We start from the raw sequence: 16,893 nt of genomic DNA on the forward strand, positions 1-16,893 counted from the left end.
CAATATTCAATCAATCTAAGTGCTCAACATCAACTACATGTTTGATAAGTTTTTCAATCCATGTTTTTTTCACATTTGATTTTGTATACATGCATTAAGAAATAGAAACTTTTGGTTACGTAATATACATCAATACATAGGTAGTTATATATGTTGTTAGGAATTATAACTGAACCATGCGTGTTTTCATTTTTTATTTCCCTGCATTTATGTCATTTTCGCTTTTCCGAGTTGAAGGTAACTACGAAAATTCACTTCCGCATTGTTTAGGAATTGGATTTTCAACGAATATAGAAGTGCATTTTTATATTTTAATTGTCTGCATTGTTTAGTTTGATTTTGAATGTCACTCATATGGGTTTGATTTTATCTATTTTGTTTGAATTGTCTAGTTTAATTATAAAAAATATGAACGACAACCAAGATCGACTGAGGCTCGGTAGAGTATCCCAGCATGCATCTGTTTGCAAGAAAAGAGTCTGACCCTCGCGACTAGGAGTGGGAATAGACCAGACCGACTAACGGAGGCCTACGGCCCAGCCTACATAGGCCTAGGCCAGGCCAGGCTTTTTATATAAATAGAAAAGGCATGGGCTTTTTTTAAGCTTATTTAGCTAAAAAGGCTAGGCCACGAACCATATAAAAAGCGGGGCCAGCCTACTTTAATAAATATGAATATTATTATTATTATTATTATTATTATTATTATTATTATTATTATTATATTGTATTTTGTACCTTGAATTAAAATATAAAAAATAAATCTTAGTTATCTTAAAGAAATTATGAAAATAAGATGGAAAAAATATTATGAACAATTTCATGTTGTTGTTGTGATAAATTCTTTCAAACAAATAGTATTACCAAATTTATGCTACTAGGTAAACTCAAATAAGTCAATGGAAACAAACATTTAATCTCACTAAACTTTTAATTGGTTAGTCTATATAAAATTTAGTTGAATGACTTGTTTACAAATGTTCAAATGAAATAAGCTTTTAAGTAGGCTAATAGGTCAATCAGACCTTCAAAAAGGTTAGGCTTAGGCCAAAAAAATAAGCTTATGATATGCTACAAGTCAGACTTAGGCTTTAAATTTTTTAGCAGGTCAAGCTTGGCAAAGCCTAGCTCAGCCCAGCCTATTTCCCACCCCTACTCTCGACTACCAGTCGATGTCAATTCATTTGATGTGGATGCGTCAACTTCTAGGGTTCAAGTGTCTCTAGCTCATCTTCCTAAAGACATATGTCACCTGCTGCTGTCTCAGAAGCCCCACTGATCCAGGTTGATACACATGCCTCTGGTTCAGTTGTACTTAAGGAATTTTGAGATTTGTATGACACATCACTGTTGCCATCATGTTGTTAGGCACGTGTGGGAGGGAGAAATAAAGTTTATTATATTTATTGTTTTGAGGATGCCCGTATGACACATCATTAGTGCCTCTATATGCATCTCATGATGTCAAGCACATGTGGGGGGCGAGATAAAATATATTTATCATTTGAAACACCTACATTATAATACTCATACATTTTGACCATGATGTACTTTTTTGCAATATTGCGATGCTTTATAATACGTCAACCATAGTAAAAAGATTACAAGACTACAACTTAAGGAGCAATAGTTTCATGATCCCATGCATCTATCTAGGTTACAAATTTATGCATAACTGATTATACTACTATTAACTATGGTATGTTGTTAACATTCGTTGAGAGATAACACTCTTGAGACGTCATCTTTTTATCTTCCATATAGTGACATGTTTATCACACTAGATAATGTCTCACGCCTGCCATATCTTCCAATCAAAGGAAGATTATTAGACCACTATAGAATGACCAAACATGATGCAATAGAAATGATAGAACTATTTGGGACTTATGAGACGTGAACGAGAGGATGCCCCAAAGAAAATAGATGACACTAGAGAATGTCATGCTAAATTTACATTTCCAATCAAAGATTATTAGACCACTCTATAATGACCAAATATGATGCACTAGAAATGATGAACTATTTGGGACTTATGGGACTTGAATAAGCCCCAAAGAAAATAGATGACACTAAAGAATGTCATTATAAATTTACATTTTTGGAGGAAATGTACAAAAACCACTTAACTGCGAGAGTGGGGGCCAATGGTGATGATGCACAAGGGTGATGATGCATGTTATTATCATTAGTATAAAATAAGTGATTATGCATATGTTATTATCATTGGTGTAAAATAATTTTACATCAATTGCACACCTCTATTGAACTATTGAACTGGCATTATTTTGTTCATGCTCAAAACGAAATACAGAGCAAATTTTAAATATTATAGAAAACTAAACAATTGATTGATGGTGTAATTTCCCTCCCTCTTGTTTCTTACCAAACGTAAATAAGATCAGCAGAAACTTTGACCCTAGTTGCCTCAAATTAAGACATCTATATACGCTGCATAAAATATAATCAAAAGCATAACCACGATTACAAATATCTAATTAAGGCAGGAAAAATGTAAAGCAAAAATTGGAAAGCTTAACTAAATTATACAATAAACACTAGTAAAGCTTTTGAACCCTGCATGTCATCTCATTTATACCAACTGCATTGACCTGTTAAAAAGCACAAGCAAAATCAACAAGAGTTGTGATGAAAATTGTGAAGCAACTGCTATCAGCATCAACAAACAAATCAGCTTGTCAATTCCTCGAAAAACAATTAGAAAAACTACTTTGTTACACCCTCATGTTTTTTATAACCATATTATAGGTCCGAAATATTCTCCGTTGTTTAGTATTAACTATAAAACTTGTTGAAGAAAAAAGGGGAAAGAGGTACTTCACCTGCTAACTAATGTCTTTGCAATGCTTCTAGCATTCTCTAAAAGTTGAAAGCTTTTCGCATTGTCATCATCTAGTATTGCAGCTTTTAAGTTTGAATAGAATTCCTTAAATGCACTGTCAAAGTCTTGACGCGGACAATCAAGTGGTTCTTGCTCTTGATCAATAACAGGTGCTTCCAACAACAACAACTCATTTCCTGATCTACCATGTAATCTACTGTTTACTAGTGATTCTAATTTGGAAGCCATGACAATACCTCGCCTAATGCAATATGGTGGTAACTGAAAAGCATGATGTTTACAATCAATATTAAATGAGACTCAATAATCAATATACTAGAAAATTCAACAACTAAATCATTATTGATTTTCTCATTCTATATGAAAAAACTTAACGGCTCTTGATATATAAATCAGAGGAAGTAACATATGATGACGTGAATTTACCTGTGCAAGATGGGCAACTTTAAAACCAAAACTCCTCTCCGAAACACCAGGTATGAGCTTATATAAATAAGTGACATCTTCATGATCGTTGGAGTTTTTACTTGAATCATCGTTTGCGGTCATATGTGACATGTGATATGCTGCTACAGAGCCTGGAAATTCAGTTTCTAGACTGGCAATCTTTGGATAATGAGTGACAAAGAGGACCAAGCTCTTCTTCTGCTTAAGAAGATAATGTAATGTCGCATAAGCAATGGCCATGCCATCATGTGTACTTGTACCTCTCCCAAGCTCATCAAGTATAACTAGTGATCGTTCTGTACACCTATGAAGTATGTGTGACGTCTCGCTCAATTCTTCTAGGAAAGTGCTTCTCCCTAACTGAATACTGTCAGAAGCACCCATCCGAGTGTAGATCCCATCAAGGACATGTAATTTTGCTGATGATGCTGGAACATAGGAGCCAACCTAGAGAGATAAGGGAATGTTTCAATAAAGCAACAGCCATAAGAGACAGGATTGTCAAGTAGAAGCAGTGTGTTAATATTTTGGAGGTGAAAATGATTTGACAACATTGATAGTATGAGAGACGATAATTTGAAAGAAAAACTAACTCAATTTCAAGACATTCAATATATAAAAAACCATTCCTCTGTCAAAGCAGAAATGTAGCAGACAGTGCATTGACCTACCTGAGCCATGAGAGTGATTAAAGCCACTTGGCGAACATAGCAACTTTTCCCTCCCATATTGGGTCCAGTGACAATCTGACAGTACTCTCTATCAGCGTGTAATTTTGTATCGTTTGGGACAAAATTATTTTGCAAGGTGGTCTCCAAAACCTAGTGAGAAAGGACTTATCATAATGAGTTTTTCAAAACCAATCAGTGAGAAAATTGAGTCAACTTAGCCAAAGCCAAAAGCACAGCAGCCCCAAACTAAGCCTTATTTAGTGAGAAATGGCATGCACTAAATACACAAATTATGACAGGCATTTGCATTACGCAGCTCAAATACATTCAAGTAAACATCAATGTGAATTACACAAAATTTCAAACCATGAAATTCATACCGGATGTCTACCAGAACAAAATTGTATCTGAACAGGCTCATCATCATCTACAAAAGCAGGGCAGACATAACCCTGTCACAGTAAATAGAGAACTGTGTTACAAAATCTGAAAAATGATTGTAGGCACTAAAAAAATCCTTTAACAACAGCTAACCTTGTTTCTTGAAAGAGTGGCGAGTGAATGCAGACAATCTAAAGCAGCTAGTGCTTGAACAGAAGCTTGGAACTCAGCATAATGTTTACCGAAGTCCCTCAGAAAGCTGTCCCATGCAGCTCGGCAGGCAATAGTAAGCTTCTCTTTTGCTAATGATAACTCATCCAATGCTGTCACTACTTCAGGAGGGTGATACCGAATTGTTTTCTTTGTGCTATTTATCTTAACCCAATTTGAAGGAACTTTTGCATCAGATGATAACTGCAGCCAAAATGAATAACAATATAACTTTCTTACAAACAACCATAATTCTATTCATACAAATGATTTTGAATTCAACTGTTAAATTAGAGTTCCTGATTAGTGAACAAGATGAAACAATAATTGGAATTAATTTTAAATTTCACCGTAGAAAGGAAAACAAAATTGAAACATTTGGTAAGAACGTAATATTTAGAATCAATTAAACAATCAAGGACCAAACGGATATTGCCAACAGACAATAACGTTTCCCATCCATCCTTATTTCCCATGGAGCGTGGCAAAAAGAAGCACGGCTGCAATCTTCTGTAAAACCAATACTTAAAGTTTCAGTGTCTCAGTCAAACTACCTCTATCAAGTGAGTTACACCAGAAACAGACATATATTCCAAATTTCGCATTCCAAGCCGTTTACGGTACAAGCCAATCAACAAATTTAATTGTTCCAATGCCATCTGAAAAGCCTTTCGAGTTGTAAATACCTATTCATAGTCATATTTTTTACGTGGATCAGAATTAAAGCAGAGAGTATAAAATGAAGCCCAAAAAGAAACAAATTATGAAGTGTATTTTTTCAAACAGACAAACCTCTGGAAATTGTCCCTCAGTTGCAACGATCATATTTGTCAGATCTCCTTGATAAGCAGAGTCTTTATTTAAAGATGACAACATTTTTGCTGCTTTACCAATAACATTTGCAGAGGAAGCGGTTGAAATTAACTTCTTTAACAAACCAGAGTACAATTTATTATTATTATCGGCATCCCCCTCTCCTATGTTAAGTTGCTGAAGCCGTTTTCCAGCAGACAAAATAGCTTGAATAATGGAAATAAACTGTAAAAAGACAGCATGGTTGAAGCAATCAATAGCTAGAAGCTTTATGTCACATAAAAAAAAAACTCAAGTGAACTAATACCCATTTAATATAATATATAAACTTAAATGACTAAGCACAACTGTTCAGAAATAGCAATTCTCTTAACCATTGCACTTCACACTGCATTAAGACTGTAGTTCTCATTCTCAAACAGCAAAAACATTTTCACCAAAATAAATCATTTTATTACAGTTCTTCACTTTCTTAACCCAGAAAAGTTAAAACACTCGCATCAAACGGTGGAAATCCAGACATGCACAAACAGGGAACCTTGTCATTAAGTGAATAGAATATGTTTAGCTCTATTTGTATCTCCCTCTCTAATGTAAAGATTAAAGGTGAACAGAAATCACAAGAAACATAGGACAGTTGATTAAATTACATAATATAGTGAAATACATGGACATCCAACAAAAACTATTTATCACCTCAGATGGGGTAGCAGTGCAATGGAAAATTCTTGTAATGCCACGCTGTATATCAGGTGCCCGGCCCAGGGCTTTCAAAACCAATGAAAGTATGTTCGCTAACTCAGGCTGCACAATCGTTACATCAGGATCTTCCTCAGAACATTCAAGATTCTTCATGCCATTACAAGTTCCCATGGACTCTGCGATTTCAGACACAGCATTAAGACGGGCAGAAATCATGGTTTGATCACATAGTGGGTGTGTCACCTGATCATGCACATGAACAACAATTAAACAAAGAACTTTTTCGCCTGATAAAGAGAAGAAAATCGAGAAAATAACAGTCAGTGATGGTATATCAGGAATGGAAGCATCCCATACCCAATGCCTAAGAAGCCTGGAACCAAATATAGTAAGAGTGTGATTCATAGTTTGTAACAAGGAACCACTATCAGATCCATCGCTGTTATTTTGTAAGACCTGATAACATATTAACATTCATTAGCAGCAAGAATCAGCAAGAGAATTTTAAGCACGCACGAGGAAGGAAAAACCAAACAGTACTAGCTTCTATGACACAACGAAAAGAATAGAAGTATACATGACGTTGTCACAAGCCAGCAAGAAGCCAAGATACTTTACTACTATACTCTAACTACTTTCATATGAATCTATAAGAATTAATGCCTAAACCAAACAAGAAAATGTAGGTTTATACATACTGCAGTCACCAGCCAACAAGAAGTCCTGACATTTAGTTACAATAATTTAATTATTTTATATTAAATGAATCTACAAGAACTAATACCTGAAGCAGAGAAAGAAAGGGCAATTAGGTGTATGATTAGATTGATTAATAGTGTCATTTATCCATGTACCATGATAATGCTAAAAAGAAAAAGTTGGTCCAATTCATGTTAAAGGACTAGTAATTAGTGGAGACTCTTGTGATGCGATGTTAATGGGGCCATTTTATTGGATATTCAAGGTTATCTTAGTTATGACTACCTTCCTTATAATCTTTGTGCAAAACTTTATGTAGTTTATTTCCATCAGAAAATGATAATGTGAAGCATTTCCATCCACTAGGTAGACAGCACATATGATAGCTTATAATTGTCACACTTCCAAACAAAAACAAAAATTGCAACATCTATCGCCGAGGTGTAACGTATGCTTGTCTTTTTCTTTTATTTTTTGACATTAAGTATGTTTTGTCCTTACCACTCTCAAGAAACAAAAGGTAAGCTTATAATTACCTCCAGTTGTAGTAGTGCATTGGCTGAGAGAGTCATTTCAGTATTGTTTGCAAAGGGTCTTAAAGCACCTGAGCACAGAATTCTTTCAAAACCGAATCCCTTCAAATGGCGAATAGTTAAAGCTAAAGCTTCAACAGCCAAATCTGGAAGGTTCATGGCCTCCTATATAATTAAAAGAGTAGAAAACAAAGTATGTTATCAAGAGAAATCGCAAAAAAAAGAAATGTATAGTTATAAACTGTAAAGTCAAAAAAAATTGTAGGCATGTGATTTTTTGGGGGAAGAAATTTTAACTATAATAAGACTTGAATTTTAAAATAAATATTTCAAAATTTAGCAGTTGATTGAAATATTATCATAAACTACAATCCACAACAACAACAATAACAACGTCCAATCCTTTTTGGAGTTGATTACATGGATCAAGTGGCTTATCAATTAAATTAGAAGAAACACCGTTTATCTCTAATCTCTCGTAATGGTTCGACATAGTTTTCTTTGGTCTGCCTCTACCTCAGACTCTGACTAATGGAGTATCATCCATCTAGTCAAGTCTCCTTACCAATGCTTCTAGATACCAAGTTTTTACATGTCTTCTTCACACATTCTGATAGGACCCGCAAAATCAAGGTAACAAAAGTGTATATTATTGAATGGAAATGGATGAGTTTAAGAGATCTACAATGGTGGCAAAACCGAAAAGGAAATGATAAACCAGAGTCCGTGATTTTTATTCCAAAGCAAAGCTCCTAACCAGAGATAACTCTCCTAACCAACTCTTAACAATATTTTTGAATGCCTCTCAACTTCCTCTCCCTCTCTGACAACAGAAAATTTCTAAAATCAGGGAATATCCTAACTAACTCTCAATTCACTTTTACAGCCTACTAGAATATGTCTATGTGTCGAGGTGTCCTATCAATGCGTCTTATAAACAACCTTGTCCTTGAGGTTGAGAGTAGTTTTGATTGACCTTGTTGTTTGGAGAAACATTAGCTTGTTTGAGAGAACCCACATATTACCGAACCTACAAAGAAAGATGAAGATGGACAGCAGCAGCTGCACGCATACACTTGAGCCTTGAGGACCTAATTCCACCACTCATTTGCCAATAGCAATTCCTTTCTTGATAGGTGTGGTTCCATAATTCAGAGAGTAACATCAACTTGCAGACTAACAATGGTCCCGTAATAGTATTCAACTTGCAGTATTCCACATCACTTTGTATTACCCAAATTTTTCCTCTATCATATACTCCCTCTGGCCTGATTTATAAGCAATTTTTTCAACTTTTACACATGTTAAGAAGTACTATTTTATGTGAAAATTGAGTAGTATAGACAAAATAACCTCATCCAAGAGAAAGGCCATAGTATGTGCACCTTTTTTACAAGAGCAGCGATCCAAAATCAGTATATTAACTGTGCACACATTCTTTTTTTTTTTTTCCAAAACCAATACTTAATGAAATTTTACTATTTGTACACTCATCTGCAACGTTCACATCTGAAGCATTTCTCCATTTTATCCGCCAATCCTACCTTTGTATCCTTTTCACTTTGTATGATAGACCCAAGTTATTGAAACATGAGATTTTTGGTATTGTAGGTTATCCAATTTCCACCTCTAAGAGACAATTTGTGCATATCTTACGAGACTTGTATTCTATATTCTGTTAAACTCCTACTTAAGGAAAAGTAAAACAGAACTTGACTCATAAACTACAATGCACTAAAATAACAAATTTCAATGAGATGCTTTAATATCATAAGACAGAATCTGGCTAGTAGAATGATGCATACTCAAAATAACAAAATAATAATGAATTTAAGACTTGGTAAAGTTTGCAGTAAGGATACCGAGTTTTATAAATAATTAAATATCAGTAGTCGGTACCTTGACTTCCATCTGCTGACTTTTATGCTCAGTCAATTCATTGCCTTGCACAGAATCTGATGAACTATCAACACACATGTTTTCATACAAGGTCATAACTTCAGCTAAAGCGCCTCCATCAGTGAAGCAATCTCGTGAGGCACGCTCCACACGAGCATTTGAGGAGGGTCCAGCGAAAGCTAATAATAACTAATAATACATCAAATCACAGTTGGATCTTAGGGTTAGCGAACTTATTTATAATAAACCAACTGAGCTTTTGAATCACTGTAAGTAAACTATCTAGTGTTTTAAGAAAACAGGTCTCCTTGTAAAGATTACACGATTTAACAAGAGGATAAAATTTCCGTCTTCATAAATAATAGGAACAGAAATTTTCTGAAAGATTAAGAAATAAGCTTCCCAAGCATTAAAATTTAAAACATTTGAACCGTCTTTAAAAGGCGATGTATTGAATTACAAGAAAACTGAGATTGAAAACTCATGTCGTGAGGACAAACATGCACAATGCATAAATGGTAAGAATAAATCCTGAAATCGGTTATATAAAAATACATGGGACATCATGTTCGTCCTTCAATGATTTCAGACATCCATTTGTTCCAATCAAAACATCCATTTAAATTTTCTGGCAACTTTGTCCTGTGTAAAAATTTCATCTATTGTTTTCAAAATGCAAATGTGAATTAGAACATCAACTATTTGAACCAAGATAAGGGAAGGGAACTGTATTGTATCAGCATCTTCCAAGCTAAATCAGAAATTCACACCAACTATATGAACTGTGAATGATGGTAAGGAATTTGTTTTGTATCATCATCTTCTAATCTTAACTTAAATTTTCCTATTTGATAATCAGAGTGTATTGTACGTTCCTTTAAGGATTTTATAATAAATATTAAAACTTGGGCTTTAAGCTTTACTGAGCAACAGTTAGCTAAAAAGGTGAGGAAAGATTGGTCAAGCCTTATAAGAACTAATTTGGCCACTCTCTAGTCGACGTGGGATCTAAACACACCCCAGGACTGAAACACCTGGAGTGTTGACAATTGTCGGTGGCCCAATAACAAAGACCTTAACAATAAACATCTTGCAAGTGAATAATTTTCCTTTTCCTTTAACTGGAGAACAATAAATATTTCGTTAAAAAAAAACAAATTCAGTTATCTAAATGCTTACAAATTTAAAGATCCTCAGCCAACAAGTAATGACTGATGATAACATACATTATATTTCAACACCATCCTCTAAATTGTTCTATGATAGATACATCATCCATTGCAGTATCAAGCTTCAGCATTCCAACAATCAAAATCTTTTCAATTAGATTCTAGCAAGTAGCAACTACAATCAACTGTTCTATTTATAACTTACAGAAACAATATCACAATTCTTGAAATGTATGAACAAAAATAGAAAGACCTTGGCAAGAAAAACTACCTTCTCAGTTTGTTTAGAAAGAGGGTCCCCAAGAAGCAACTCAGCCGGAGACAAACTAACAACAACAGCCTCAAGTTCACTCCTCAAAAAATTATCATTAAACTCTCCGTAAACAACATCTCCAGTCGATATCTCCACACCAACAATCCCAATCCTCACATCAAAACCACCTTCCACACCACCCTTAGACTTTCTCTCCCCCGAAATGCTCTTCTCCACAACACACAGCAAGTAGTTACTCACCGACCCACACTCATCTTCCCCACCTCCCAAATCCTGAGCCGCCTCCAACGTCGCCTTCGTATACAAAGCTGACAACCCTCTGCAAAACGGGCCACCCCGGTTCAAACCATGGGCCTTAATAGAAGCAGTCTCAGTCTGCTTAACAACACCAACTTTATACCCCGCACTCACAAGCCTCCTCACATGGACATGCAATCGAACAGTTGGTATGCTAGCAGTTAAAAAATTATGATTCATATGCGCATATATACCCAACACTCTAGCAGCAGTCTCGGCATCCTGGCCGAAAAACCTATACTTGTAACCAACTTCAATCATCAAAAGAACATCAGGGTATTTAGCTTTGAGTTCCACTACCTGTTCCTCCAAAGGAGTAAACTTTACCGGTTGGGAAGACGAAGGGAGGTGTGGGTCCGGAGGGGAAGGTTCTAGAAGCTTTTGAAGGAAACGTTGATGAAGGGAGGGATTGGGTGGAGAGGGTACAGAGAGTTTGGGTTGTTTGTTGGGGGATGATGTTAGTTGAGAGATGAGGCGGCGTTTGGCTGGAGAGAAAGAGACGGTGGTGGAGATTTTGGGAGTGGGAGGAGTGGGACGAGGAGAGGGTGAGGGTGGAGGGGGGTCGGTGGTTGATGAAGGGGGTTTGGGTTTTGGGGCGAAGAAGCGGGAGATTACTTGTTGTTTTTGTTTTCCCATGGTTGTGGCGGTGGTCGGAGTTGTGACGGTGGTGGTGGGTTGTTGAGTTACGAAGATTTGGCGGGAATGTGTTGGGAGAATTGCGCGGTGAAAAGAATTACTGTCGATTTATCGACTCGTTAGAAGTTAAGATGGTGAAAATGAAACCCTTTTTTTAACATAGATTCTTCTACACATGAATGTAAAATGAAAAACCTCGGGGACTAAAGGTTTAATGGAAGTTTTGATTTTTTTTTTTTTTTAATTATTGGATTTTGGACTTTTCTTTTCAAATGTGTAGTTTAGGCTCAATTTATTTCTCAAATCAAGAAGATTTAATCTGAAACAAATTTGTGTATCTTCAACGGTAGAAGTTGTCAAAATTGGATACTAATATAATTTAGGAAACTTGATATTTGTGTTCCAAGATTTAACGAGATTTATCTACACGCTAGGTGCATCAATCAGCTTATGGATTTAGAAATATCTGATGCAGATTACAAAGCTCGTGGACTACAAAGGTGTATTTAAAAGAGAAAACCTGACCCAATGTTTAAGTAGAAATTTACAGAATTTGTAAATTAGGGGAAGCAAAAAGCTGCAGGTTTGAGAGTCTCTTGTGTAGGTGTTTTGTCACCCTGGTATCTTTTGATATTTGTGGTAGACATTGTTGTTCTCACTCATAAGTCTTTAGACAATGAGTTGAGAATTGTTCTTGATCGAAGCTTTTAAGCAATATCAAGTATTTGTTCTTGGTTAAGAAGTGTCTTAACTAAGTATTTTGTTCTTAATAAAAGGATGTCTTAATTAAGATGTTTCTTTTGTGTTTGAAGTGTGATCTTCAGGTAGGTGAAAGGTCGTTGATACAATAACTAGGACTGGGACTATTGGACATCGTTGCGGTGATTGGAAGTGGGATGGGTTTCTCATATCTAATAGATTATTAGGTAGAAGTTGCACAAGGTAACGATTACGATAGAAAGTTGTAAGCATGAGACTTGTTTAGGCCTTGAACTGATACTATAGTGGACTTCCTTACTGGCTTGGTAGCCCCTAGAGTAAGTGATGTTGCACCGAACTATGTAAACAATTGTGTGTGTGTTATTTATGTTTCTGCATATTTATTTTCTGCATAATCACACAATTTTAAAATTCTGTTCAGGATGTCATAACACATGTCGGAACATCTGTCTCGATATTAGTTATGTTATTAAGATATCATTATGAACATGCATTACTTGTACCAGAGAAATTTCAAATTATATTTAAAACAAGCCTCTGAAAATAAAAAAATGGTGCTGATGAAATTCGTTTTTGACATTGGGACAATTCAAATTTTCCAAAATCGTATTTCTTCATTTCTCAACCAAATGCAGTGATGTAAAAACCAAAATTGCTCAAAATTTATCACGAGTTCAACAATATAGACATCATAAATCTATTTTAACTATAGTTCTCTAATTTCTCAGAAAATCTCGAGAATCCTGCAACTTTAAAACAAAATTAAATGACAAAAAACAACAATCAATGACAAATAGGTTAGGGGTTTTCATCCTCACATCAAAGCAAACATAATAGAATCGAAAATTGTTCAAAATGATGCTCCTAACACGAATTTCAAATTCAAGAAGTCTTACCTCTAAGGTGAGAAATTGATATGAGGGTATAATAGTTGTGGAAATGAATTGATGATCCCTACAGCTTCAGTTAGGTCTCAGGAACGTGTAGCAATGCTTACTTTTAACTGAAAGTACCTCAATCTCTCTAACCACCTCGAGTTGTAACTTGAAGAGAGTGAGATTATGAGATGTTGATGGAGGTTTTATAGTTGGTGTTTAATGATTACAATTACTTATGTATGGTATATGCGATGTGTTTAGATGTTAAGTTTGCAAGAAACTTGTAAGAGGAATGAAATTCGAAGAAATGGTTTGAAAGCTTGCAACAATAGAGCTTTTGTGTAAATTTTGGTGTGTTGGGTTCTAAGGCTTGGTTCCCTATTTATAGAGGTTCCATATGATTCATGTAACTTGCAAAAATTCATCTTGGTTCATATGGATTAATGGTTTGGCCATTTGGTTCTAAGTTGCACAAAAATGCATGCTTGCTTCATGCTGAAGAAAAGGAGTGAATCAAGGGATTTGCCATGCTTTCCGCACTTATGAGGTTGCTTCTAAGTGTTTAGATATTGTAGGATCTGATTATAAGCAAAGTGCAAGCCTGAATGAATAGTGGTTGGAAAAGTGATCCTGTATGCAAATGTATATCAAGTTTTTTACAAATTCTTCCAAATATGGTATCATGATTTGGATAAAGCTTATAATCCTTGGGTAATACATTAAGGATCTGTGTTATTGCTCAATTATGTGGAGATTTACAAGTAATAGGACCTGTAAAGTGAGATCTTGCGGTAAGGCTAAAGGTTTGTTCATGAACTTGTCACAAAAAATGGACCTCTAATGCAACTTCATGGCGCCATCTTCCCAAATTCGATTTTTTTAGCTTAATTTCATGCTCTTGGACTTTTTGGAAAGGTGAGGTTACATACTTCAACTTTCATGTTGGTTGCTTGAAGAATTTCAACTTGGATCATGGAGATAATTGGCTACCAACTTTGAAAAAAAATATGTTCTAACACTTAGAAAATTTTCTAAGTGTTAGAACATTTTGACAACATTGAAATGCCAACTTAATCGCTTTATATCCTTCAACCCATTCATTTTTTGGAATCCACCTCATATGGTAAAGTTGTAGTACGGAAGATTATTTTCAATTTGACCTTTTGGGCATGAAAAATGGTGGCTTGATGAAGAAGTTACAAGTCTTCAAAGTAGGTCACTTGAACATGAAATTTTCCATAACTTAGAAATATTTCTAAAACCCTAATTCAATCTTTTGAATCTTTTGGTTAGTTTTCTTGATTAAACTTGATCAAATGGTTTCATTAATCACATTTTCATGATTCTTGACCTTGAAAAAGTCCATGTTTGACCAGTCATTCCAAAAGTCAAAGTTGATTCTTGAATAGTTGACTTTTTACCAATTGAATTGCAATCTTTTCAATATCAATGAATCAAACTCCTCTTGTCAAATTAATGATATGAGTGGGCTATAATGAAGTACTTGAGGACCTTAAACTGTGTTTTAAGCCAAAAGATCATGCCTTGACCAAAAAGTCAACTCTTTAAATGAGTTAGGTTAAAAACCCTAATTTGTGTACCAGATGAAATTTGAAAGTTGGTGATCTTAAATTGAAGCTCACTTGAGCTTGAATATTGATGGGGAAAATTAGTTGATCACATGAGAAGCTTGAATCCCTTTGAGAGTCACAAAATCCTGACTGCTTGAGCTCCTTGATCCAACACACATACCTTGTGAAAGAAGTAAATAAGCAAATACATATCTCTTGAATTTTGAGGTTAGTGATGATGCATGAATGATCTTTATATAAGATGAATTATGATTAAATTATCTTAAATTTAATGCAAATGAAGGGGGGGTCTTATGGTCAAAAATTGGGGCATGACAGACGTGATTGAAGTCTAGTATATGAGATTTAATCTTAAGTCTTATTTAAGGGCTTGATAAAAGTCCTGTCCGAGAGGTCCCATGCCTCGTCTGAGGGACTTATAATAACATCAGCCAAGCTGATCATAATTTTTCCTAGGGGGCTTATAGTATCATTAGCCATGTTGATCATAAGTTCTCCTTAAGGGTTGAGATTTTCCATCAAACATGCTATCTAAACTCCTCGTCAGAGAGACTTAGATTTTCCTCGGACGGGATAAAACATATAAATATCTCCCAAGAGGCGTAATTGAAGTCTAGCCTAAGAGACTTAATCTTAATTCTTGTTTGAGGGATGATAGAAGTCCCACCCGAGAGATTGAGATTTCCTATCAAATAGACTATCTAAACTCCCTGCCTGAAAGACTTGGAGTTTCCTTGGGCGGGACCAAACAAATAAATCTCGCCCAAGAGGCGCGACTGAAGTCTAGCCTAAGAGACTTAATCTTAAGTTTTGTCTAAGGGTTAGATAAAAGTCCTGTCTGAGAGGTCCAATGTCTCTCAAGAGAGACTTACTGTCTCATCAGACAGACTCAACATAACTTTGCCTGAGGGACTCTCTCTAAATTTAGCCAGACTGGTCCTCCAGGCCATATCCGAAAGAAACTCAGGACCCCGGGATACTCCACTATTATGTAGTCTAAAAGCACTCAGTCCTTCATCATATACCTTATGCTTGAGGGTTTATGTAGTGTTATATTTGTAAAAGGTCTAACTAAGGCGGGATGACTATGACACTCAAAAGGAGCGATGACCATATGTCGTCCCGATGGAAGGAATTACATTTCCTTAAACGTCTCTCACTCGCCGAGGTATGAGAAACATGGAGAAAAATGCTTCTTGTTCAGAGTAAAGTTATGGTCAATAGTTGATCTATGCTCTCATAAAAAGTAAGAATTTAATGGTCCACCATTGACTAGTGGTCGGTTATCATTCCTAAGGAAATCCCAAGTTCTAGGGCCTATATAAATACCTCTCCATTAACCTAGAAGAGAGATATCATAACTTAACCATTATATTACATAATACATAGCCTTTCACCTCACATGAGATGACCTCTCTTACCACCATAAACACCATAAACATCATCATACCTGGCCTCTTGCTTTCGCAAAAAGCCCTAACCACCCTAACTATTACAAGTCTAATAAAGACCTTTGAATATTCGCTACTCTTGTAGAGATACCACACACACATGTAAATACAATCTTTATACACATCAAAGACAACATCTCTATCTCTTTGCAACACTTAATTTTTTTGTGTGTTTGTTATAAAAAATATAAAAATTAAAGGCCTAATTGTAGTTTTGGTCCCCCTATTTTTTTGAATTCACGAAATTAGTCCCCCTATTTTAAATTTAAACAGTTTTGGTCCCCTATTTTAGATTTAAACAATTTTGGTCCCCCTTTCATACTTTTTTACTTGAAATTAACGATATTTTCACTTTTTAAATGACAAATTATTTGTGAAACATGACAAATCTTCGTATATAAACTTATTATTGAATTTTGTAGATAAAAATATAAGTTAAAAATAAAAAAATCTCATCGATTTTCTTTGAAAAAAATATGAGAGGGGGACTAAAACTGTTTAAATATAAAATAGGGGAACCAAAGCTGTTTGAATTTGAAATAGAGGGACTAAATTCGTGAATCAGACAAAATAAGAGGACCAAAACTGTAATTTAACCAAAATTAAAATTAAATAATATTTAGTTTGTTTGATAAAAAAACCTAGAGTTGGTGTAGCG

The 16,893-nt window shown here is 35.2% G+C and overlaps 1 protein-coding gene across 1 annotated transcript; it reads right to left on the minus strand.

Moving 5' to 3' along the window:
* Positions 1-2,482: 2,482 nt before the first annotated feature.
* Positions 2,483-11,785, minus strand: LOC131643543 (DNA mismatch repair protein MSH3-like). Its single transcript, XM_058913793.1, has 13 exons — positions 10,659-11,785; positions 9,219-9,407; positions 7,323-7,484; positions 6,445-6,543; positions 6,082-6,330; positions 5,365-5,610; positions 5,127-5,258; positions 4,516-4,776; positions 4,362-4,433; positions 3,982-4,131; positions 3,290-3,757; positions 2,844-3,124; positions 2,483-2,612 (listed from the first exon to the last, which is right to left on the minus strand). The coding sequence occupies exons 1-13, from the start codon at positions 11,592-11,594 to the stop codon at positions 2,594-2,596; spliced, it is 3,264 nt and encodes a 1,087-aa protein (XP_058769776.1). The 5' UTR covers positions 11,595-11,785; the 3' UTR covers positions 2,483-2,593.
* Between the last annotated feature and the right edge of the window lie 5,108 nt (positions 11,786-16,893).

Source organism: Vicia villosa, linkage group LG1, assembly GCF_029867415.1.
Source record: "Vicia villosa cultivar HV-30 ecotype Madison, WI linkage group LG1, Vvil1.0, whole genome shotgun sequence".
Classification (NCBI taxonomy): Eukaryota; Viridiplantae; Streptophyta; class Magnoliopsida; order Fabales; family Fabaceae; genus Vicia; species Vicia villosa.

Bases quoted from the DNA above. Each gene is read 5' to 3' on its own strand.
- LOC131643543 (XM_058913793.1), bottom strand. From the start codon at position 11,594: ATGGGAAAACAAAAACAACAAGTAATCTCCCGCTTCTTCGCCCCAAAA. The intron at 4,132-4,361 runs GTATGAATTTCA...CTTTCTCACTAG, and splicing joins TTTGTTCTGGTAGACATCCG to GTTTTGGAGACCACCTTGCA. The intron at 3,125-3,289 runs GTAAATTCACGT...CATGCTTTTCAG, and splicing joins AAGTTGCCCATCTTGCACAG to TTACCACCATATTGCATTAG.